The 24,021-nt window shown below is 55.8% G+C and overlaps 2 protein-coding genes across 10 annotated transcripts in view; one reads left to right on the top strand and one right to left on the bottom strand.

Annotated features, from left to right (window-relative positions):
- Positions 1-24,021, top strand: part of PAX7 (paired box 7) — a 106,014-nt gene that overhangs the window by 11,846 nt on the left and 70,147 nt on the right. For 2 of the 9 annotated variants that reach the window (XM_081580884.1, XM_081580883.1), the window contains exon 5: positions 22,013-22,018. The exons of the other annotated variants lie outside the window; for them this stretch is intronic. In XM_081580884.1, coding sequence (XP_081437010.1) covers positions 22,013-22,018 — 6 coding nt within the window. The remainder of the gene's footprint in view (positions 1-22,012; positions 22,019-24,021) is intronic. 9 annotated transcript variants of the gene reach the window in all.
- Positions 1,466-21,219, bottom strand: LOC145542525 (uncharacterized). The gene is made up of 7 exons (XM_081581423.1): positions 20,824-21,219; positions 16,208-20,733; positions 14,970-15,143; positions 14,073-14,306; positions 11,226-11,330; positions 2,203-2,705; positions 1,466-1,789 (listed from the first exon to the last, which is right to left on the bottom strand). Exons 4-7 carry the CDS (start codon positions 14,191-14,193, stop codon positions 1,466-1,468), a joined length of 1,053 nt encoding a protein of 350 aa, XP_081437549.1. The 5' UTR covers positions 14,194-14,306; positions 14,970-15,143; positions 16,208-20,733; positions 20,824-21,219.

The raw sequence follows: 24,021 nt of genomic DNA, 5'->3' as shown, positions 1-24,021 counted from the left end.
CAGGGGAGAGTGGCCGCACTTGAAACTTCAGCCCCCGGGGAGCGGTGAGGGGGAGTTGCCTACACCCCAAGTCTTGCTCCCCAGAGGCCCCAAGGGCATTCCAGGGCGCCTTGGGCTGCTCTCTTGGGCAGCTGAGTGAGCGTGGGTTGCCAGGGGCTGGGGATGAATTGGTTCAACTTCCCTGGGGCTGCGGGTCAGCCCGTGGACGTTTCCAAGATGCGGTCGCCCGGGGCTTCGGGGTGTGCTGGACCCGAGCCCGGGTCAGGAGGAAAGGAGGGATGAGTAGAGACCCGGGAGACCCGGAGCCACGGAGGGGGGTGCGGGGGGGACGAAAGACAGTCAGGAAGAGGGTGGAGAGCGTCGGAACAGAGGGAGGGCGCGCGAGAAAATTCAGAGAAAGACCAGCACGGGAGGAGAGAGCCTTGCCTAGAGCGTTCGCGCAGGGCGAGGGAGGCGCGCAGCAGCAGGAAGAAAGACAAAGAGGCGCAGAGGCACCGAAAGGCGGGCCTGGGCTGGGCAGATCGGGAGGGACCGCGGGGCCGGGAGACGCCCGCGGGAGAGCGAGGGCGAGCGCGCAGGGCCGGGCGGCGGCGGGAGGCGGGCGAGCCGCTGCCGTCCTTTTGATCCTCCGCGGCTTGCCCTTATCAGAAGCGCTTTCGGTGACACTGGCACAAAGGCAGTTCATCATATTACAGCGCGGCCCGGCGGCTCGCTGAGATCCCGCCGCTTAATTAGAGGCGAGCAAGTTGGGCCGGCGGGGCGGGCGGGAGGCCGACCGGGTGCTGGAAAGAGGCCGGCCCGCGCGCCTGGCCCCTCCGGGACTAGCCGCGAGCGAGAGGGGGCGGAGGACCCTTCTTCGGAGCGTCGCTAAAGAAACGTCCTAGTCCGGGTTGCGCAGCCAGGAGAGGGAGGCTCACCGCCTTCCGGTTTTTAGCACCCGCCCCTTCGAAATTCCCAGCTTGGGGAGGAGATGGCGCCCAGGCCATCATCCCCACTCGCAGCTCCGGACGCGCAGACTGGAGAGGGTGAGCAGAGTGAGTTACAGAACTGGACGAGCTGCCGGCTTCGCGCTGCTCTGGATCCAGTTCTCACCCACCCGTTCCCAGCGGCTGAGAGGTGGATTCCCGCCTCCGAGGGCCTGCTCTCCCGATCTCCGCCTGAACCTAGCAGGGCGAATCCGGGCGGGGCCAAGAGCGCTGCGGAGGACCAAGGGAGTAAGGGTTCTGCCACCCCCGCCCAGCCCCCAACTCACTAGCAATGAAATCCTGAACAACTCTTTTAGCTCCCTCTGGGTCTTTTTTGTTGTTGTTTTCATGAAAAACCAGAGAATTGCACCAAGTCAAAGATTCTCATCCTTTGGGGGACCCTGGACCCCTTTGCGAATCGGATAGCACCTGAAATTGGCCATTCACAGAGGTTCATACAGGAGACATGTTACAGATGTAAAGGGTCTCTCTCTGGGCTGCTAGAGGCCACACCCCACTAAGAACTTCACAGACACATGTTTTCTGGTGACTCCGGTATTCTTGAGGGAGCATCGGATTCCAGGAGCAGGCGTCCAGGAGGAGGAAATGGATGGTGGGTGGGGTGGGGTGGGGTGGGGTGGGGTGGGGTGGGGTGGGGTGGGGCAGGAGGTGAGGCTGAGCGCCTGCCGGCCTCTGGCCCTTGCTGCTTCCTCTTCTTTCCGAAACAGAGGCAGCGAATCCCACCATCCCATCCCCATTTGGTTGTTGGAGGGGTCCTTTAGGAGGCTGTTAGGTGCAGAAATAAACCCAAACGCTGTGCTCCTCTTTTGTCGGTGGGAAAGAGAGAAAAGGAAAGGGAGAGAAAAAAAGAGTGGGAAAAACGACATCTTCTCAGGGGGCCCAAGTCTTCATTCATTCTATTAAAAATTGTTGAGCATCTGCTATGTGCCAGGCATTGTGTTAAGTGCCCAGGATACCCGAGACATCAGGAAGGCCCCCTGCCTTGGTGGAGTTCTGAGCCAGGTGGTAGAGACACAAAATAAAAGGTTGGTGATAAACAGATGTGCTTCAGTGCGTGTGTTTTCGTGTTTACCTACCTGCCTGGCTACCTGTGTGTCTGGGTGTTTGTGGATGCTGGCGGAGGGCGGGATGAAGTGTGTGTGGGTAGCTGGACGGGCAGGCACAACAGCAGAATGTGTTTGGGGGCCGTGGCTGAACTTGGCACGCAGCCTCCAACCTCATCTGGGCAGCCGCAGGCATCCGCCGGTGCCTCGAAGCGCGCCGCGGGTTCGAGCGGGAGGAGGACCGGCCGGCAGCGGGCCCGGATCCGCTGGCCTTCCCTGTGCTCTTTGTCTGACCGGAGATCAAAGAGGCCCCGGGCCGGACCGAAAAGGGGGTGGGGCGCCGGCACTGAGAAGTCGCTTGGAAACTCCACCGAACTCTTCTGGGGTCCTTTCCGGGGGACCCACACCCAACAGAGCCCCAGCCGAGTGGGCGGCCATCCTTCCGCGGGGCCCTCTCCACTCGGGTCACCCGGGGTGACAGGTGGAGAAGATGTGATGGCTTTGGGGCTGGAATTCAGACCGCCGGACCCTGGGCAGCTGGAGAAGGTGGAGGGACGGCAAGAGTGGGTGTTCGTGGGTTTGGGTGCAGTGTTGTCTCTACTTTTGCGTGGAGATGGGGCCGACCTTCCTGTTCCCTGGAAGCTGATCCTGGAAGCCCGAGCCGGATTTATCTGCCCTGTTTAGACAAGAACATGGGATTAACGCTCGAGTTTTCTTTCTAGTTTCGGCGTTGAGGGGGTCAGGGGCGTCTTAACGAACCTTCTGGGAGTCTTAAGGAAGCTTCTGGAACACTCTCGTTCCCAGTAAAAGCCTATAATAAGCCTGTATCTCCTGATCTCTCTTGTATCCACGGGTACAACTGACCCATGGCTGGTCCAGCTGCAGGACTAGAACCTGACTCCAGAATTTGCACTGAGCTCCCCCTCCCCTCCCCCTCTCGCGACCCTCATCCTTACAGTTTTCCTCCTAGTCTGGACTTTTTGAGCGCGGATTCACCCTTCGGAGGGTCAAAAAGTCCGGCAGAAATAAAGAAACCCCAGTGTCTGCACTTGGCAGAAGGGGCGCAGCTAGTCTCCTTTCTTCTGCTGCTCCCTCCCCACCCCCGCACCGCCCCCCCATCTCTACCCCTTCTTCTGTTCTTCCTCCAGCTGCCGGCAAAAGTCAACGTGCAGAATCTCTAACCCCCCCTCCCATCTTAGGCGATGGCGGCCGATTCTGAATTATTGCGCCCCCATTTCTGGGGTTTATCCGAAATGTGGAGAGTGAATCCTAACACAGGAGGTCCTGGAACTTTCTTGAATAGGTGGAACAGAACTTCCCTCCCTCAGGGGGTCGCCTCGTGTTTGGGTCGGGACGTTGCTTTTGGTGGCCTGTGCTGGCAGGCGACTGCAAGAGATTTAGCTGGCGCGCTCGGAGCTGAGAGCCCTGGGCGATTATCGCCTTCAATGCCCCTTGGCGTCTCCCCCCCCCCACACACACCAAAAAAACAAAACAAAATAAACACACAAACCCCCGTTTCCGCCCCTGGCTGCGCGGCGGGTTTGATCCCGGGAGCGCATCGTCCAGCGCGGAGCCTCTGTTTCCCGATCTGATTAGTGGGGCCAAGACCCCTCCCCACCTCGCGAGGCGGGCGGGAAGCAGGGCCGGGAAAGGCTCTTTAGAAACCGGTCCGCGGGTCCGAGGAGGGGGAGAGGGAAGAGGGGGAGTTCCTCCCCGCCCAGGCCGCCCCCTCCTCCCAGCGCCCTGTCGGCCCCGTCCCGCTCGCGCCTCAATGGCCACTTTAGAAATACAAACAACTTTAGAAATAAAGTAACCAAACCCCCGAAAGGGGCTTTGAAGGGGCGAATGCCTGGTGGCGCTTTACTATGGTGTGGGCCGAGGCCCCGGCCTAATCCCGCTTTCATTTTCACCGACGGCCGCGGGGGAAGCGCTCCCGGCCTCCCGGCCCCTCAGGAGGCTGATTAGGCCACAAAGAGCCCCCATTATCCCGAGAAGAAAACCGGGGGGCGGCGCGGGGCGGCGGCGCAGGGGGAGCGGCCCGCCCGCGCCCGGGCTATTGACTTAGTGGATGAAGTCAAGAACCGGCGCGCTGGGAGCCCGGGAGGCGGGGGCCGAACAAAACAGGACGCGCAAAACCCCACCGCGAACCCGAGCCTGGGGCCGGGGCGCTCCAGGCCCCGGTGGGCTGCGGGGCTTCTGCTGGGTCAGCCGCCCCCGGCGGCCCCGGGGCTGGGGATGTCCCACCGGAGCCTGGCGTCGCCGGCTGTCTTGGGAGGGGGCTCGGAAAAGGGAGAAGGGTGGCTGGGGTGAAGCACTGCTGGCTAGGGACGCGGTCCTGGCTGTCAGGCCTTTCCTTCCGCCTCCTGAACCGAGGGGATTGGGTCCAGAGGCCTCCGAAAGTCAGCCCCCGCGGGTCCACCTGTGGCCTGTGGTAAGTGACGTCTGGTGGGCGGAGGCCACTCCTCGGACATGTCCTGGAGGAGGGGCCTGAGTGAGAGGCTGGGGAGGGAGGAGATGAAAGGAGAAGTCCTCCACTTCTGCACAGTCTGAGGAACTTTGAGTGAGTTCCCTTGAGAGCCTCAGTGTCCCCATCTGTAAAATGGCCCCATGGATGACGCCTGCGAAGTGCGCTGGGAAGAGTCAACAATATAATGACATAAATCGCAGGACCGTTTGAGGGACTGAATTGATGTTCCTCTCCAATGCCTTCCACCTTCCCTTCTGCAAGGCCTCTTTGCATCTACAGGCCGCTATCCTTTGGCTTCAGAAATAATGGGGGCTAGAAATCTACAAACGATCACCGTATTTGGACTAGGGTGTGTGGGGGTGAGGGCAGGTACTTAGCTGGGCGCCAACAAATAGAATTCTTCCTTAACTAAAAGAAATCATCGGCCAGTGGGCCGCTCCTCATTCAACAGAGGCCAAAGAAGGCAAAAATAGAACTCAACAGCCTTGCCAGGTGTGCGGACAGACTTTCCTTTCTAAGGAACTCTGCCCTACTCCCTCTCACTCCCGGAGAAAGGCTGGGCAGCTTTGGCAGGTAAGGGAGGAAGGTGGCACCACGTGGTGACTGGGGAGGCGGAGGCACCCTCCAGGGGTGAAGGAGGCAGGCCCCCAAACACCTCCACTCCCCAATGCCAGCTCCTCTCTCCCGAAATGGAGTAGGTCCAGACCCTGACCTAAAGGACAGGGAAGAGCTTCGAGGGCTGTCCGTCCCTTCATTCCACAAGTGTTTATGAAGCCCTCCTTCCTGCGAGCTGTGCTGGGGGTGACCCCACCAGAGCCCGGATTGTAGATTCCTCAAGGCAGAGGGAAGGAGGTAGGCCGCCAGGGCGGGGCAGAGCTGGAGTGAGCAGAGCTTGTACTGGAAGGTGTGTCGAGACCAGCCAGGAGGTTAAAGAGAGACAGAGGCGCAGAGGATGAGTGGAGGGACTCGAGGAGAGGGGAGCCCCAGCCTCGAGGGAGAGGCAGGGAGAGAAGCAGCTGTTTCCAGATTCTTCCCGCCTGATGCCCAGGTGTGCTGAGCCCAGGGCTGGCTGGGTGAATTCAAGGGACCTTGGAATGCCTCTCTAGGCTGAGATCCCAAAGGGTAAGACGGTTGAGCCTGTACATCTAAAACTGCCATCAGGTCATTTTACAGATAGGAAAGCTGAGGTCCAGAGGGCATAGCCAGAGAGAGCCCAAAGGAGGAAGAAATAACCCTAGTCCGCTGGCAGTTGCTTTGGTAAAGGGTCAAAATGAGCTGGTGGAAATCTCATTTCCAGGAATTGAAGGCTTTGGGGGTAGGGTGTGGAAATACAGCCCTTTCCCATCTGTACAGCACACCATTCTTTGTGTGTAACGTGATAACATGCTTTTAAGTTCTATTTCAGAGGGGGAAACTGAGGCACGGAGAAATGTGCCCAAGGAAGAAGGCAGTGGGGGCTTCTTCCCTAGTAGGGTCTACAGGACTTTGATGCCTTTTCCCCCAAGAAGCCTGAAGGGCACAAATCCCACTGTGCTTCCTGCTGCTTCTGAACAGTGCAGCCCCCAGCAGCCTCCCCATCCTTCACAAACCCTAGATCCTCAGGCCCTGGGGAGACTCTGGCTTAAGCTGGTACCTCCCACTGCTTCCCATGAGCACCTGCTGGGAACTTGAGACTTGAGGGATGCCACCGATTTGGCTTTTGAGGGTCTGGGAAGAGTCCTTTTAGCAGCAAGAGAAAATAAAGCCCCAAGGGAAAGTAACCACAGTATCCTGGCTAGGGCTGGAATTTGGATCCTCCCATGAAGAGGCCCTGGCTTCAGCACTAACTGCCTTCTAACTCTGGACACAATTTCTCTGGTCCCTCTTCCTGGCTGAGCAATGGCAAGGTGCAACCAGCCTAGCGGTTCTCTAACGGTGTTCCATGGAGCCTTAGGGTTCCATGCAGGAGCGTCAGGGGTGACGCAGTCTGTAAGGATCCTTCAAGCGCTGATGCTCTGAGCACTTCTGCACTGGGGGGTGAGGGGGTGGGGGAGTGGGGGGAAGAAGTCAGAACTATTGATAGAAGAAACTCTGGTGAGATGGGGCTTTGTCTTGGAGAGGAGCCGGGACTACTGTCCTGGCTACTGTGGAGGGGAGGAGGGATGAGCTCTGTTTACGCCTGGAATCGGAGCCCCAGGCTGTGGTTATTGGTCTTCAGAGATAAGCTGATATTGCTTATCAGGTGACAAATGGTTCCCCCTCCTCTTCTATTGCACTGATTAGGGAACTTTCTCTCCTGGATGGGCGGTCTCTCTGGGAGAGCAGGCAGAGCTGGGCTGGATTCCAGATCGTGGGGTCTACCTCTGGAGTCCCTGCCCAGCCTGCTGTGTGACCACGGGGAGGCAGTTGCCCTCTCTGTGCTTCGTTGGGATACTGGTGGTGTGGCTGGGTTGCAGCGCCGTCTTGGCTTGGTTCTGGAAGGAGGATTCAATACAGGATAGGGGAGGTGGAAGGCCAGGAGAGCAGAAGGGTGTGCCCGAGTCAGCCAGGCATTTTTGCCAAGCCTACACACCTGGTACTTTCTCGATTAGGGACTCCTGAGGGGAGTGGGTTTTGGGTCATTCTGATGGCCACCCCAGTTGAGAGCCATTGGTCTAGTGCAACGCCCTGCTTATAGATGGAGAAACTGAGGCCCAGAGAGGGAAGCAGACTTGTTTCCTGCCTCACAACAAATTGAGAATGAAGTCAGAACAGAGACGCGCCCTCCAGACTGGGAGCCCAGACACCACGCGTGGCACGTGCTTCCAGGTGCCTCATCTTTTATTTCTCACCTGCCGCCATGGGAGGGGTGTTCTGCCAAGGCACCATGCCGAGAACCATGGGGCTGAGGGCACTCCCTGCCTGCCCTGTGCCCAGCTCTGCCCACACCGCGGGAACGGCCTCCAGACACTCACCTTCATCTCAGCTCCGGGCCCCCAGCCCTTGCATCCCAAGGCAGCCATTGCTAGGCCGTGAAAGGGACGCTGGTCTCAGAACCAGTGAGACCCAGACACAGGCCCCGCCTGCCGCGTGCCCGAGAGAGTCGCTTCACCTCCCTGAGGCTTGGTTTTCCCATCCAGCCAGTGGACAGTAAGAATTACAACAGGAGTGAAATGAGTGAAAACAGAGAAAAAATGGCTGGCACCCAGGGAGTGCATGATTAAAATGAGATAAAAGGCCTGAAAGTAATTTGTGTGGCATAGGGGACCCATGAAAGTGGCTGAGAAGAGAGTTTCCCAAGCCAAACACACGTTGTTTTATCAGGGGCAGGAAAAAAGGTATGCATGTATTTTTTCATATTAATTTAAAAATACATTACAAAAGCCATAAAATGCTCGTAATATTTCAAAGCAGAAAAAAATATACAAAATAAAAATTGAGAATCCTCTACTTCCTTAGAGATAACATTGTTGAGACTGGGGGTATGGCTATCTCAGTGTATATACATATATCTAGATTATATCAATATTCATCAATCCATCCATCTAGATACAGATGTATATTTAAAGGAAAGTGACGTCACATCAGCTTAACCCAGGGACTACAGAGGCTTCAGAGGGGCCGTGGAGCCCCGAACTGAATCTTCACTCATGGGTGTCTGTCTGTGTGTATGCGTTTCCCTGAGGGAGAAACCCTTAGGTTTCCTGGGTCTGCTAGCGCTCAAGAGCCTCAGAAGGTTGAGAGCTCCAAGGTGGGGCTTTGCAGGTGTCTGTCGTCTCTGATGAGGGACAGACAGAGGTGCCCCCTCCCCCCCAGGCCCCTCAGCACCCCCCTCCTTCACGCACCTGCCTGGGCTTCCGGCCTCCTCGGCTTCAAAGCGGCAGGCTGGGCTTTACCTGCCTCGCCTTGGAGAAAAGCGGCCTGGTTTGAAAGGGGAAGTGGCATTTGAGGCACTTAATTAGACCCAGGACAAGAATGGAGGCTGGCTCTCGGGTCAGGCCAGGGGGGATTGTTGGGGGATTAACACCCAGGTAAACCCATCAGGGCTCACTGGGCCCCTTGGCAGCAGACAGCGGAAAGGCTGGACCGGCAGGCAGCCGGGAATCACATTCCCTGGTTGGGAAGGGGGGTGGCGGGGCACAAGGCGGGTGGAGGATGGGGGGAGAAGGAAGGGCCCCTCCACCATCCTCCTTCCCCTCCCTCACCACTTGTGCCCCAGGGGGTGGAACGAGAGCTACCACTTTATTCCCACAGCGGTGTGCTGAGCACCTACTGTGTGCTGGGCACTGTGCCAGGGGCTGGGACAACAGCCCGGAACCACACAAAGCCCTGGTTTCCTGGACCTTGCACCTTGGGGGAAGGGAGGCAATACGCACATCCTCAAGTAAGGAAATACTTTCAGAAGGTGGACAAAGGTTTAAAGAGGAAAAAGCAGAGTCCTGATAGAAAGCAACTGACTGACGAGGTGGGTGGGAGAGTGATTATCAGGGTGGCCTGCCTGGAGGAGGTGATATTTGACCTGAGACCTGGATGGCAGGAGAGAGGCAACCATTTATTGAACATCTACTTAGGAGAATAGCCCATTGGGAGCCGACTGTGGGTCAAGCACTGGGTTAAGCCCTTTACAAGAATGAATGCACGAAATCCTCCCAAGAGCACCTTGAAGGAGGGATTATTGTGATGCTCGTTTTTAGATTCAAAACATGAGGCACAGGGAGGTATTCAGCCTTTTGGGCACAAACAGGTAGGGATGTCTCATTGGAAAACTGGAAAACTGTGTTCTCAGCCTGTCCACCTCGTGATGCTTCGTCAGGTGCCTCATCTCACTTAACCCCCCAGCCCTGCCCTGTGGGTATTTATTACCCCAATTCTAAAGACGAAAGCAGAGCTCAGAGAGGTTTGCTGGATTCCCCAGAGACACGCACCCAGCAAATGGCAGAGCCAGAAATAGAATCCGGGCGCCACCAGCTCTTCCTGCTCTGACGCACCAGCTTTTGGCAGGCATCTGACTTTGGAATGCCCTCCACTGATTCACAGGGTCCTGTGTCCCTGGGGAGTGGCTCCCCCTGTCTCTAGAGCCAAGGGCTTCTCATTAACAGAAGATTCAGCAAGAAGACAGCTTGATGATCTGTTTTTTTAATGGGGTACCCTGTCCACATTTCTGATTTGCATTTGGGATTCTGAACTGAGAAATCGAAGGTGGTCTTGGGAGTGTGTTAGAAGGTAGATGCTGGGATCTCTGTTAAGGGAGTGTTTTTTTCCTTGTGTGTATTTTGTTGTTGCGACTGTACTGTGTACACATGGTTGCTGATGGATCATATTTAGGAGTCAGGGCGAGGTAGAGTTGGTTCTGGTTAGATTGGGTCAGGTTTTCTTTTTTCTTTTTAATCAATTTATTTTTTGGCCACACTGCTCGGTATGTGGATTCTTAGTTCCCCAACCAGGGATTGAACCCAGGTGCCTGCATTGGAGCGTGGAGTCTTAGCCACTAGACCTCCAGGAAAGTCAGGGCGGGGGGCTTTGTCTTGGGATGTTAGTATGTGTGAGTATGTCCTTGTGATGTGAGGTGTGAGGACGACATGTGAGTGTGTTCAGGGGTGTGTGGGTGTGTAGATGTGGGTATGCATCTGTTGGTGATGTCAGGAGGATGGCCCTGGGTGTATATGTACTCTTGAGGTTACGTCATTTCCGCTGGGCATGGGCGAGGTCAGTGCGTTTCTCTGTGGTCTAAACGCACCTGCCCCCATTTTACAGACGGCAACTGAGGCTCAGAGACTTGAGCTGCTGGAGGCCGCCTAGCTAGTTAGTGGCTGAGCTGAGAAAGAAAACCAGGGCTGTCCTGAGTTCCAGCCTCTCTCCTCCGGCCCCCAGGAAGGGTTTAAGGGATAACAAAAGGTTCACATGCCAGCGTGCATGGCGGCTGCCTCTGTCCCGGGGCCTGGCGGGTGGACGTGTGGGCGGTCACATGCCTGTCCCCCTCCTCACCCTGGCGTCTCAGCCTCTGCCCACTCTCTGGGCCCCCGGCCCAGCCCTGTTGCACGCGGGGCCTTTCTTTCTTGGGATTGCAAATACGCCGAAGATTAACGCCCGCAGCTGGCTACAGCGCTGAACAATGGCAAGACCTAGGAAGTGAAGAAATCACTAGAGAGGCACCGCAGTCCTGTCCGGAGAGGCGGTCCGTAGGGTCTGCCCACTTGACTTGGGGTGACCCATCCCCCCAGCCCTCCCCCCTCACCCCGCCCCCTCCTCCTCCCAGCTGGAAAGGGAAAACAGCCTGTAAAGAAATTCTAACTCCAGAGAACACTGCTCACAAGTTCACCGCCTTAGACCAGAGATTAGGGGAAAGTTAAAGAAGGGGAGGGGCACCCCTTCCAGGGGGAAATATCCAATAAATAGTCACATGTGGGAGAGAGAAGAGAGAGCCGGGCGGGGGGCGGGGGGTCGCTGGGATCCCAGCTGGGCAGGGGGTGGGGGGGGGCGTGCTGTGACCCCAGCTGGACGCTGTGACCCAGCCTGAGATGTATCAGCTCCAGCTCTGTCTGGGCGGGGGGCAGGGGGATGCGGGGATCCCAGCCTGAGATGTATCAGCTCCAGCTCTGTCTGGGCGGGGGGCAGGGGGATGCGGGGATCCCAGCCTGAGATGTATCAGCTCCAGCTCTGTCTGGGCGGGGGGCGGGGGGACACTGTGACCCAGCCTGAGATGTATCAGCTCCAGCTGTGTTCTGCTTAGTGGACGACAAAACGGGGCAGAATAAAGCGAAACCAGCTCACCAGGGCGCAGAGCCTTTCCCCTTCCTGAATCTCTGCTCACCCGCTTCTTCCTGGCGCGCGGGGAGGTGGCCAGGTGCCTCCAGAGAACTTCATGGGCGGCAGGGGCTGGTGGAGAGAAAACAGCAACAAGGTTAGGTGGGCTGGGGGGTAGCAGGACTAGATTGCAAGGCTGTGATAATTCCAGGTGGACAGGTCGGGCTCTTTTCCAGCTAAGATAAAGTAAAGGGTTAGTCGCTCAGTCATGTCTGACTCTTTGCGACCCCGTGGACTGTAGCCTGCCAGGCTCTTCTGTCCTTGGGATTCTGCAAGGCAAGAGTACTGGGGTGGGTTGCCATTCCCTCCTCCAGGGGATCTTCCCAACCCAGGGATCCAACCCCGATGCAGCTCTGGAAAACAACCTCGGCAGGGTGGAGGACTCACCGTGTACCAGGTGAGTACACCTGGTACCAAGTGCCCTCCTTAAGGTCTGCAACCCTGTTGAGTATCACAGGTTTTATTAAACCCATTTTACAGATGAGGGAACTGAGGCCCAGAGAGGTTAAAGTCACTTGCATAAGATCAAGTCTAGAAAAAGAAGCGGAAGGAGTTTGATCCCAGCCTCTCTGGCTTTCAGGTCAGCCCCCTGACCACCTCCCCTAACCATGGCTTCAGAGGGGCCAATCAAAGGGAGAACTGAGCTCGCTTTGCACGTGCTTACCGTGACACAGTCACATCAGAAGCGCATATGTATTCCTTTCTTTTTGGCATAATTATTATGATTTAATTTTAACTCTACTCTTTCATCTGGAGCTGGTCAGGTTTGTGCAAGCTCCTTCCCGATTCATCTCAACAGTGCAAAAAAAAAGAAAGAAAAAATACTGTTTTAAAGGAGGATGACATAAGTCCCTTCTAGCAGCCAGAAGCTGGTCTCCCTGGATTCTGGTTTGCACAGTCAGAAACAAGGGCTACTGCCCTGTCCCAGCCCTTGACTGGGAAGCTTAGAAATGCAGGTGGCTCGTCCCCTCCTCAGATGAAGCCACTTAATTACCACCCAATCAATATGCAAACAAGTGCCAAACTGGGTTTGAATCAAATTTCTCATTGGGGACCCAGTGGGGGAGGAGAGTCCTGCAGAAGGGGGGCCCTCTGGGGTGGGCTGGCAGGGAGGGAGGCTGTGGAAAGGGGGGCTTTGACTGGACCCAGGCATCCAAGAGCTGCTCGGAGGCCCCCCGAGCCCCTGGTGTCTGGCTGGTGTGGGGCCGTGCTCCCATCTAGGGAGCCAGGGTCCGTGGCTCAAGGCCGTGGCTGTGGGAGGGTTTCCAGGCCTGTCAGCTGAAGTCTGGCGGCCTCCACTAATTCATTTGACTCGGAAATCTCAGTTTGACCAGGTCCCCCCTCCCCTCTTTAAAACAAACTCATTAAACTTGTCAACACTCATTAGGCCTGTAAAACATTGAACTGGAGCCACTGGGGAGGCTTCGAGAGGTCTGTGTGTGTGTGTGTGTTGTGTGTGTGTGTGTGTAGGTAGGTCTCGGAGCCTGCACTGTGTGTATGTGTGTGTGTAGGTAGGTCTCGGAGCCTGAGGGTGTGTGTGTGTATGTATGTGTGTGTGTGTGTGTGTGTGTGTAGCTCTCGGAGCCTGCACTGTGAAACTGAACCAGGACCCAGGACACCACTTCCAGGCTTGTCGGGGTAGAAGTCAGATTCGTTTGTTCATCTGCTTCCACCTTCCTGCGTCTGCCTCCATCGTACTCGAAGCAGCGTGGGGACCCTAGTGGAGCCCCAGAGTCATGACAGACTTGAGTTCAGATCTGACTCTGCCCGTTGGGCTGTCTGCCAGTTCTTTCTCCTCTGTGCCTCAGTCACCACTTCTGTATTATGGGTGTTATAATAAAAGGACCCATCTCACTGGGCCCTTGGGAAAATAATGTCCATAACGTCTTATGACAATGCTCAGCACCTTTATAAGTGTGACTTCTGTAGCCATTATGACTATAAATAACACCTTAAAATGTAAGAGGCAACTTTGTTTGAAACTTGAAAAAAAATATGGATTAGAGAAGACTTGAGTTTGGACCTTGGATCAGGGATCATTTCTCTGAGCCTCAGTTTCCCCAAGTAAAATGAGAGAAAAAAAAGTGTGTGTTAGAAAATAGAACAGTGGTGAGAAGTGAGTTAACACATACAGAGTCAAAGTTAGTGTAGCGTCCGCCGAGGTAGAAATGCTAGAACAGCCTTTCTTGTTCCCCCAATTCAACCCACCCCCTTACCTTACATGCATCATGGAAATGGAGGGGTGGGATTCCTAGGTCTCACTCCTTTGGGGAGGAGCAGGGGGAGCACTTTCTGGGCTTCCCAGGTGGAGCTGGTGGTAAAGAGCCCGACTGCCAATGCAGGAGACGTAAGAGACGCAGGTTCGATCCCTGGGTCGGAAGATCCCCTGGAGGAGGGCAACCCACTCCAGTATTCTTGCCTGGAGAATTTCACGGACAGAGGAGCCTGGTGGGCAACAGTCCATGAGGTCACAAAGAGTCGGCCACCACCAAAGCGACTTAGCCTCACGCATGCACGCACGCACGCACAGGGGCGACTTCCTACAACCTCAGCAGAGCTTTAGAGGGAAATGGGGCTGGGGATTGAAACTGCAGAAGGAAACATTGCTCGGAAGAGAAAGAACTGCCCACCCACCTCATCCCATCACTCTCTTGATTAACAAAAAACACCAAACACACACCTCCTCCCACTTTTAAAAACCACCTAATGGGAAGGAAACCAAGTGACCCCAGATCTAACACAGAAGCTGGACAGAAGGCTCCTGCCTGTTATCCCTTCTAAGCCACACATTCCTTCTAAGAAATTTCTTCTCACCCCGACTCCCTGCAGCGACAACCTCAGCCTTTCCAGCCGGACCCAGCGCCAGTGGCCCAGAGATGCTCAGATACAGGCAGGCCTGGGGCCCTGTGAATAGCGGTTTTGTCTGGGCTCCCATCTAGGATTTGTGGCTATAGTTGTGATGTGTTCTTTTTCCCTTTAAAGCGGGGTGTCCGCCAGCTTTCTCCTTTTCTCTCTCTTTTCCATTCCCCTTCTCATTGAGAATGCCTCCTTAAAAAAAAAAAAAAAAAAAAAGCCACGCCAGCATTCTGCTATTTTTCTTCCCTCTCTGAAAATGAGAACATCAGCTATTGAAGCGGATTGATGAACTCTTCCCAAAAGTTTATTAAGGGAAGGTTAGACAAAGGCCCCGAGGCCCGCGGGCAACTGAGCAGTCAGTACGTATACTGGCCCCTTTTGTCCCCCAGGGCCGACGCATGAATACCCCTCAATGGCCCTCTTCAGAGTGACAAGATCAAGCCAGACAACGGCTTGTTAAAAGGAGCTGTTTCTCTTCCCCCAGCCCGGAGCTCCGTCCCGCTTCTCCTGCATTAATGTGCATCTGCAGCGGGAGAAATAATCGGCTGGAATCCACCGGTTTTGTGTGGGTTTTTCTTTTTTCCTAAGTGCAGCCTTCCTCCTCCTCCTCCTGCCCCCACCTGCCTTCCCGCCCCTCCCCCCGCCATATGTTGCCCAGCACAGCCTGCTGGAGTCTTCGAGGGACCCCAGGGTGGGTGTTTCTGGAGAAGAGCGAGAGGCTGGGGTCTCCTCCCCCCCTCACCACCTCCTCATAACCGCTTTTATTGAGCACTTACTGCGTCCCGGGGGCTGGAGGGGGTGCGGATGTGTGTCATTACTCAGGGGAGCTTTCATGTCGAGGGTGGGGTTACTCACCCCGAGTCGTGGGTGGGAAGGGAGACGAGAGAAGGAAGATGCCACTGGGCTGTACTCCGAGCCTGGCTGACACCGGAGGCCTCGCCCTGTTTTCCAGGGTCTGCGTTCAGGACGCAGTTTGAAGCCGAAAGCGAATCTTAGCTCCAGTGATAAGCAGGCTTCTGAGCAGGCTGGCTGTAACTCAGATCAGAGAGAATCGGTGTTGTTTTGGGAGAGCGGTCGTCTGGAAGAGGCCTGAACCTTGGGGCACTGGGCTGTGGGAGAAGAGCTGGCAGGGACTGGAAGTGGGACCAGAATCCCTTCCTATCACCCAGATCAGCCGCCAGAAGGGGAAGAACTGCAGGTTCCCTCGAACTAGGATGGGGAGTGTGTATGTGTTTGTGTATGGGTCTGGATGTGTGCGCATAGTACACGTGGGCAATAGTGTGTGCGCACTTGTGTGTATGTGTGTGTGTGTTGTGTGTACATGTATGTGTGTGCATGTGCACATGCAAGTACACGTGGATAATAGTGTGTGCGCACTTGTGTATATGTGTGTGTTGTGTACAGGTACATGTACTTGTGTATGCATATGCGAGTACACATGGGCAATAGTGTGTGCTCTTGTGTGTATGTGTGTGTGTTGTGTGTGTACGTGTGTGTGTACGCATGTGCATATGCGAGTACATGTGGACAATAGTGTGCACACACTTGTGTATATGTGTGTGTTGTGTACATGTACGTGTGTATGCAAATGGGAGTACACGTGGGCAATAGTGTGTGCACTTGTGTGTGCTGTGTACGTGTGTGTACATATGTGAGTACACGTGGGCGATAGTGTGTGCGCTTGTGTGTGCTGTGTATGTGTATGTATGTGTGCATATGTGAGCACACATGGGCAATAGTGTGTGCGCGCTTGTGTGTGTGTGTTGTGTACTGTATGTGTACATGTACGTGTGTGTCCTGCAGATTTCACTGTTCTAGTGGGTTTGCTTCTGTGCTTCCATTTCCTATGCCAGATTAGAACTTTTTTGGAGGGCAAGGGTAGTTAACTGCATTCTATTTTGTTTTGACCCCCTCTGCTCGGTTCAGTACTGTAGGCAGAGCACGTGCTCAAGACCTGCCCCCTAAATCTGGAACTTGCCTGAGACAGGTGGGCAGTGGAGGGGAGAGGGGCGCCCGGGCGTCTGCTGGAAGTGCGGCCAGTCCCTCCTGCCCTGCCTCACCTTCTCCCCCCCCCTCGCTCACTCCTCCCACACCTGTCTTAGTCTGAGTACTGAGGGGGCCCGAAAGGGGAGCCTCATGGTCACGGGCCAGAGAATCAGATGCGGACGCCTCGCCTTCCCCTTCGGAGTGACTCCCTCGTAACAGCGCCAGGAGGGGTGTTGGCAGTCCTCCTCCCTGGTGGTGGTTCCCTGGAGAAAGGGATGGACAGGGGAAGGGAGGGACGCTTAGGCAGGTGGCAGGAAAATGCTGCTGCCTGGGAGCCAGGAGCCTGGCCTCTGCTTCGGGCCTCCCCTCCCTGGGGGGCCCAGGCTGCCCTGGTTTGCATGGAGCTGTCCTGGGTCAGCACTGGGGCTCTCACATTCCCAGGGAAACTTCAGTCCTGGGCAGACTGGGGTGGCTGGTCCCCCTCCTCCCTGGGGCGCAGGGATAAGTCTCTCTGAGGCTCAGCTATGTCGCCATGGAGTAGGGTCATCTCAGCCTCGTCCCGGCTTTGTGAAAGGGCAGGGTGGGAAGGGAAGCGGGGCTTTTCCTCTCCGGAGAAGCATGGAGGGCTCTGTGTTTCGAGGCAGCATCTGGGGAGGCGTCCTGGGCAAGCGTACTTGAGCTGAGTGGCTGAGGAGGATTCTGGGTGCTCCTCGAAGTGGAGCTTGGGGCTAGGGCCTCAGGGCGGGGGAGCTTCCACCAGCGGAGGGCTCACCAGGGTGGGCCCAATTCTGATTTGGTGGTTCGGTCCTGACTTTATTTGCTCACACTGCGTGGCTTGTGGGGCCTTAGTTCCCCGACCAGCAAGGGGACCCGTGCCCCCTGCAGTGGAGCCTGGAGTCTTAACCAAGCGGACTGCCCGGGGGGTCCCAACACTTAGCTTCAGACTGAGCTCCAGTCCCGGCTCTACCACTTGCCAACACGTGATTTCAGCCGAGTCAGCCAGCCTGTGAAAGGGAGGTGAGACCCCCTCAAACCTCAGTCTGCCCAGAGCAAAGCAGGCCTCCAGTGAATATCCCCTCCGCCCTTCACTTCTGTTCTGCTGGTCCCCCAGACCCCTTATTTCTTTCTGGCTGAAGGGTGGGATTAGAGGGAAGCAAACGGGAAATCCAGATGCTGAATCTACCCCGAGAGACCAAAGCGGGGTGGGAGGGAGTGAGGCCTGGAGGGGGCGAGATGGGGAGGTGGTCGAAGCATCATCATAATTTAAGAAATCTGCCTCTCCTCCCCACAGCCCGCCGAGATAACAGTCGCTATTTCATGGATGGTTCAAGTCAAACGTCCCCCAAGGAAGGGCTGTGACCTTCTGACCCCCGTAACCTGTATTTAGCACGTTCAAAAGTTCCTCCTAGCCCCAGAGAGCTGACCTGAGCTGGGACCCAGGCAACAGGGCAGGCAGGGCTATAAACAAGCCCGGCTCCCTGGACTTAGGAATCCTGAGTGAAAAAGCAGAAGGGCGCTCAGAGGTGGGGCAGACCCAGGCTGGAAGCACGCGGCCAAGGAGGGGCTGGGTGAGGGTGGGGGGGTGGGAGGGTAATCAGGAGGTGGAAAGAATCAGGGGAGAAGCCGTGGTCAGGCAGCTTCCCCCAGAGAAGAAGGTGTTTCTTCTCTCTGACCCTCAGTTTTCTCACCTGTAAAATGGAGCTAAGAATTGTGTTCTCTTGGGGTTTTTAATAAGGATTCGTGAAATAGTGTGGGTGAAAGCAGCCTGCATGAGCTTGGAGCATATTAGAGGCTCAGGGGTGCTACAGGGGAAAGATCAAAAGAAAAATGTGATCAAGCAGGGGTCACAGAATGGCGGGGGGATTCAGAATGGAAATAGCTGAGAGTGTTGTCAGTCCCTCAGTTAGTCTTTGTTGAGCTCTCACTGATTGCCAGGTGCTGGGCTGAAGCAGAGAACGACCTGGGGACATGCCTGCCCTCTGGGGCCCCTTGTTTGGTGTGGGGGACGGACAGACAGACAGGATATGCCCCTCCCATCGTGCGAGCGGTGCCTGAGGTGGGGCACACAGGCTGAAAGGGAAGGGAGATGAATTTGTCTTTCCTTTTTCACGCTCACGTTTCCTGTGCCTCTTTCCATATCTTTCTAAGCCTCAGTCTTCTCATCTGTAAGATAGGATAAATGATGCCCAATGGACAGTTTAGAAACAGTCAGTGGCCTGGTGCCGAGCCGGCGCACAGTGGGTCCTCAGGGTGCAGGCGCAGAGGCCCGCCCGGGGCCCACGCCGCCCTCCGCCGCTCGCGGGAGCCAGGGCTGTGGTCCGCGGCCGGCCGGTCTTTGAAGCGGAGGGCGGCTCCGTATCACCGCAGTGGGTTACCCGGGGCGATGGCGTGCGGCCCTGCCCTCTGCCGTGTCCTCAGTGGCAGGGGGTGAGCGGAGGGCACTGGGAGGAGGGGCTAAGCGGCTGCCTGTCTGTTTATGGGCACAGAACGCGTTATTGGTTTTACACTCCAGCCTGTTGTGAAGTCAAGAAGCGTCTCCAGGGAGGAGGTGGAAGCCAGCCTCCCGGGGCTCGGAGAGCGGCGTCCTTTAGTGTTTGGTCCCTGGTCGAGCACAGCCTGGTCTCGGGCGCACCAATGTCCTCAGAGGCTGCCCTGGGACTGGATGGCAGGGACGGGTGCTTTGCCAGGGACAGGGTAGGCATTCAAGGGCCAGAGACACGATCTTTCTTCCTTGAGCTCCTGGCAGGCCGGGGAGAACCTTGAGTTGGGGGCTGGGGGCAGGGTTGACCTCCCAGAGCCTGAAGTGAGCCCTCTGAAGCATGGGGCCCTGGCCAAGCCTCTCATTCTCTCTGAGCTTTGGCAACCTTGTCCTCAAAACAGACCCAGAGATGATGGCCGCATCCCAGCACCCTTGTAGGACGCCCTAAGTGATGCTCCGTGATGATGCGAAAAAATTAGGTAACGGCGTCAAGTTGTGCAGCTTGTAGTCACTTTGTTCTTTCTTTAGTTCCCTCATTTGCGTGTTCTCTTAGCCTGTAAGAGAGGCGAGAGCTGCAGGTCAGGCTTTTGCTTGGAATTAGAAAAAAGAAAGCTGGTTTCTAACCTCCTGTTAGTTCTTTCTTTCTTTCTTTTTTAACAAAGATGTATTCACATTGTTTTCTGACCACGCTAGGTCTTCACTGCTGCTCTCGGACTTGCTGTAGTCGCGGCAAGCAGGGGCTGCTCTGCCTGTGGGGCGAGCCGCTCACTGCGATGCTTCTCGTGTTGCAGAGCCTCGGCTCTGGGGCCTGCAGGCTTCAGGAAGGGTGGCGCATGGGGTTGCTCCACGGCAGGCGGGATCTTCCGGAGCGGGAGTCAAACCTATATCCCCTGCACTGGCAGGTGAATTTTCAGCCTCTGGACCACCAGGGAAACACCTGTTAGTTCTTCATTGTAAAAAATGACCTGCTTCATGTGAAAACAGAAGTCAAACATAAGAAGGATGTAGGAACTTAAGTTGTCATCTCCTTCTTTCTATCCCCCAAGGTTAAATATTATGAATAATTTGGGAGTCTGATCTTCTAGGCGTTTCTCTGCAGGGAAATGTGCACATCCATACGTGCATTTATTTTGACTAAGTGGGCAGCATGCACTGTTCTAGGCTCAAACAGTTCGCGTGTGTCAAGGACATCACTTTCTGGAGGCTGGTACCAGAAGCTGCTTCCGTGGGCTTTGTCAGTTGCTTTGTCCCTGTTGATCTGACAGGTGAGGGCTGATGTGCCTCGCTCTGGGCCTGTGACTCTCACCTGCTAACTCCAGGAACCACTGCTGCCCCTATTTCACAGATGGCAAGACTGAGGACCAGAGAAACAGAATGTTCCATCAAGCCTCTTGATAGAAAGTAGCTGAGCTGGAATTTGAATTTTCTAAGTCCTCTGGAATATTTTGGGGTGTGCGGACGAATTGGCCCCATCCTAAAATACAACTGCTGAGTTCAGAGGACAGACTCCAGATAAGAATCGCCTGGCCCCATGGGAGAGATAAGCAGTGCCAACGTTCTCCCGACAGGCCGGGAACTGTTCCAAGACTTTAACGTGGTCTTGACGTTAGGGCCGGCTGCTACCAGCCCATCCTTGATGGCTCGTACATGGTGCCACGGGCTTTCCTTCTCCCTCCCGCTAAAGAGAAGGTGCAGAGAAAGAGAGATGTCCACCCACACCTCACCCACTGTGAAGAATGTGGGGTCCTGGGGCTTTGATTCCCTTTCCCATCCAGGATCGGGAAACTCCCAGCTCCCGAAGGTGGTTGCACTAGGATTGCGATTTGGAGCTGAAAGGAGCTTCCCCAGCATCAGATCCATCTCATGTGTCAGCTCGGGAGGCATCTAGTCTGACCCTCTCACTTTCACAGATGGAGGGGCAAAGGCCCCAGAAAGGTTAAGTGACTTGACCAAGGTCACACAGCTAATTAGCGGCAGGGCCAGGACCGATTCCATCTTGCTGGAAAGATGATCTTGTTCCTCTGAGGCGGTGGTGACCCCTCTCCTGGCCCCCCGGACGGCCTACAGCCACATCTGGGTTTCCCCTTCCCAACTGTTGAGAGTCCTCCAAAGCCGGAGGAGAGCAGGAGGCTTGACAAATGGGGAGCCGGTGACCTGGAAAAGGGAAGACAAAGCTGTGAGGGGAGGGGGAGAGGAGGTGCTCCCAGGGCTGAGGGTGAGTAGCCATGTCCGGAGTCCACTTACAGAGTAACCACTGGCTTCTCCTGTGGCTCAGCTGGTAAAGAATCCGCCTGCAATGCAGGAGACCCCGGTTCAATTCCTGGGTCAGGAAGTTCCACAGGAGAAGGGATGGGCTACCTACTCCAGTATTCTTGGGCTTCCCTTGTGGCTCAGCTAGTAAAGAATCCGCCTGCAGTGCGGAAGACCTGGGTTGGCTCCCTGGGTTGGGAAGATCCCCTAGAGAAGGGAAAAGCTACCCACTCCAGTATTCTGACTTGGAGAATTCCATGGACTGTATAGTTCATGGGGTCACAAAGAGTCAGACACGACTGAGCGACTTTCACTTTCACTTTACAGTTCACAAAGCTCTTCCCTGGCTGTGACCCTCACTACCCTCTGTGGGTCGTCCCCCTGTTTACATAAGGGGACGATGTCATAAAGGGTGATGTCAGTAGCTCAGAGCCTCACAGTAAGTGACCGAGTGTCAGACCAGGGCTGGGGCAGGGAGCTTCGGGGTCAGCTAGCTCTCTGCCCCCATTATACAGATGAAAAGTGTAAGGCCCAGAGGAGGGCAGGCCAGGAGCTCTTACTCTGGGATCTGCTCCCCTAGACACATACTGTTCCCCTGGACACATGACAGGTGAACCCCAAATCCTGAGGGGAAACAGGACAGTGCATTGCCTTCCCCAGGGACCACACCAGGCTCTTGACCAGGCCCAGCCTGAGATGCCACCTTTTGCTTCCAGGGATAGTAACGTGGCAGCGTAGGGTGGTAGCTGAGCTCCCAGGCTCCAGAATCAGCTGGACCTGAATTCCAATCCTGACTCTGCTGTGTGTCCTTGGGAAAGTGACCTCATCCCTCTGGTCTCAGTTCCCTCATGTCCACTGTGGAGTTCCATCACAGACAGTGGCTGAGCAGGTTGGATGGCATGACGCACGCACACAGCAGGAAGCCTGGATGCAGCTCTTGATAAATGTGGCAGCTGATTATTTTTACTTCTGGGGCAGGCTGAGAGCGGTTGAAATTGGAGCTTTCGGCCCCACTAGCCTTGACAACACACCTATGGCACATGTCCTTCCCAGGACTCCAGCCAACACGGAAGGCTGAGGGACCAGGTGTCTAGGGTCTGGAGCTAGACAGACGTGGGCATGGGCAGGCTTGGGAGCGGGGCATTTCAGCTGCAGAAATGATGGAGTTGCCTATAGGAGAAAGCAAGCAGTGGTTATTTGCACCTGAAGTGAAAGTCGCTCAGTCGTGTCCGACTCTTTGCCACCCCGTGGACTATGCAGTCCATGGAATTCTCCAGGCCGGAATACTGGAGTGGGTAGCCTTTCCCTTCTCCAAGGGATCTTCCCAACCCAGGGATTGAACCCAGGTCTCCCACATTGCAAGTGGATTCTTTACCAGCTGAACCACCAGGGAAGCCCAAGAATACTGAAGTGGGTAGCCTATCCCTTCTCCAGCAGATCTTCCCAACCCAGAAATTGAACTGGGGCCTCTTGCATTGCAGGCAGATTCTTTCCCAACTGAGCCATCAGGGAAGCCCTAAAAGGTGCAGAAATTTTGCACCTATTTTCTTCCAATTCAGAATAATGATTGTGTTTTGAAATGATGATTTAATCTGGAGGAGAAAAGCCCCCAGCTTGGCAATTCCAAACCTCAGGCCTGTCCCCCGCCCTATCCTGTCCACACACAGTGGTCTGGTTTCAGTCCGGGGGACCGGAGCACTCTGGCCTGTGGGGACCACAGGCCCCGCAGAGAAGAGGTTGTCGGGTGCGGGGAAGCCCCAGCAGGGCAAGCGGCACAGGTGAATACACCAGCAAGTGACGCCTTCCCTCTAACAGCTGCCTGGCAAGATCCTCCAGGGTGCCAGGGACCTTGCAGCCCGCTCTGCCCATCTCAGGCCCCCAGTCGGAGTCAACTCCATGGCAGCCAGTGACTGCGGCAAGGCTTCGGGTGGGGGCAGGGTGCGACGGGGCCCCGAGCTGACAGTTAGGACACCTTCCCATTCATTCCCTGGCAAAGTCCTTGGGGTTCAACCTTTGCCCGGGTGGTGCGTGGCAGCGTTCCACCTGAAGACAGGCTGTGAAAGTCAATTATTTGAAACCAGGGAAGCCAAGGCCTCACGGGCCTCTCAGAGCAAACAAGCTCTTGGCAAGTTCAGAGAAAAGGGAACAGGATTGAATTTCCTCTCCGGCTCACCTGGGGGGAAATTCAGACTGCTTGGTGGTGGGGGTATCTGGGAGGTTGGCTCCGGTGGTATGCTTCGGGGGCAGGCGTGCTTTGGGGGTCGTTCAGAAGAGCCCCCTGAGACATCCTACCGCTCCCCCTTAGCAGCTGGCTCTAGGGCTTGGGACGTCTAAGGTTGGGCAGTCCTTCTTTTGGTCTGACTCCCTTCCCTCCTGCTGCAGATCCAAAGATGGCAGGTTCTCGACCGCTTGCCCTTGATTCAGTGGCTGAGTTGAGGAGCTGGGTTCAGGTCCTGGCCCTGCCACAGCTAGCCAAGTGTGAGCTGGGGCAAACCGCTGGACTTCCCTGTGCCTGCTCCCCATTGGCAGAATGGGGGGCAGCAGCAACGCCCACTCTCAGGTGCTTGGGCAAGTGCTAAATCTTACCGATAGGGCGAGGCTGCGGAGAGGTTTGTTTTGTCCTCTGCTAGAGACTTGCAAGGGAAGGAAAGATTCTCTGGACTAAACACATCCCTCACTTCGCAGCAGCCCCATAAAGGGAAAACCCTTTTCCCAGGAGGCGTAGACAGATCCTCACACAACAATGGAACCCAGGGAGGAAAGCTTCCAGGAGATGGATTCTGGAGGGTGCAGCTGGGAGGACTGAAGTTAGATTTAAGGAAATGCCCACCCATTAGTCTCTACAAGTCATGAGATCCTGGGGGGTGGGGAGGAAGATTAGCTAGGCGACAGGGTGGGATTTACTCTGAGAATGTGGTGGAGGCAGGAGGATGGTGTGAATGATCTCCCCAGTCCAGTCCCAGGAGCTTCTGCCCAGCTGTTACCTTCGGCTGGGGCCCCTGAGCCAACCCAGCCAGCACCAGGGTTAGTTAGGGAGAGTCCAAACTGCTCCTCTCTTCCCCCAGCCAAGGTCAGTGGGATACATGCTCCCAGTTCTCATGCCGGTCCTCTGAACTCCCTTAACCTTCCATCTCTTCAACTCCAGAGCTAACTAGGAGATGGGAAATTCTGGAGCAACGCCCAGGAGCCCTA

Source organism: Giraffa tippelskirchi, chromosome 3 (assembly GCF_054371585.1).
Source record: "Giraffa tippelskirchi isolate mGirTip1 chromosome 3, T2T-mGirTip1v1.2.pri, whole genome shotgun sequence".
NCBI lineage: Eukaryota > Metazoa > Chordata > Mammalia > Artiodactyla > Giraffidae > Giraffa > Giraffa tippelskirchi.
The sequence above is the reverse complement of the archived record's forward strand: the minus strand, read 5'-3'. Positions and strand labels throughout refer to the sequence as shown.

Coding starts and splice junctions, on each gene's coding strand:
- LOC145542525 (XM_081581423.1), bottom strand. CDS start 14,193: ATGGGAGCCCAGACAAAACCGCTATTCACAGGGCCCCAGGCCTGCCTG. Junction 2,706..11,225: donor GGGAAAGGCTCTGCGCCCTG/GTGAGCTGGTTT, acceptor TTGTCTAAACAG/GGCAGATAAATCCGGCTCGG. Junction 1,790..2,202: donor CCTGCGGCTGCCCAGATGAG/GTTGGAGGCTGC, acceptor CACCGACAAAAG/AGGAGCACAGCGTTTGGGTT.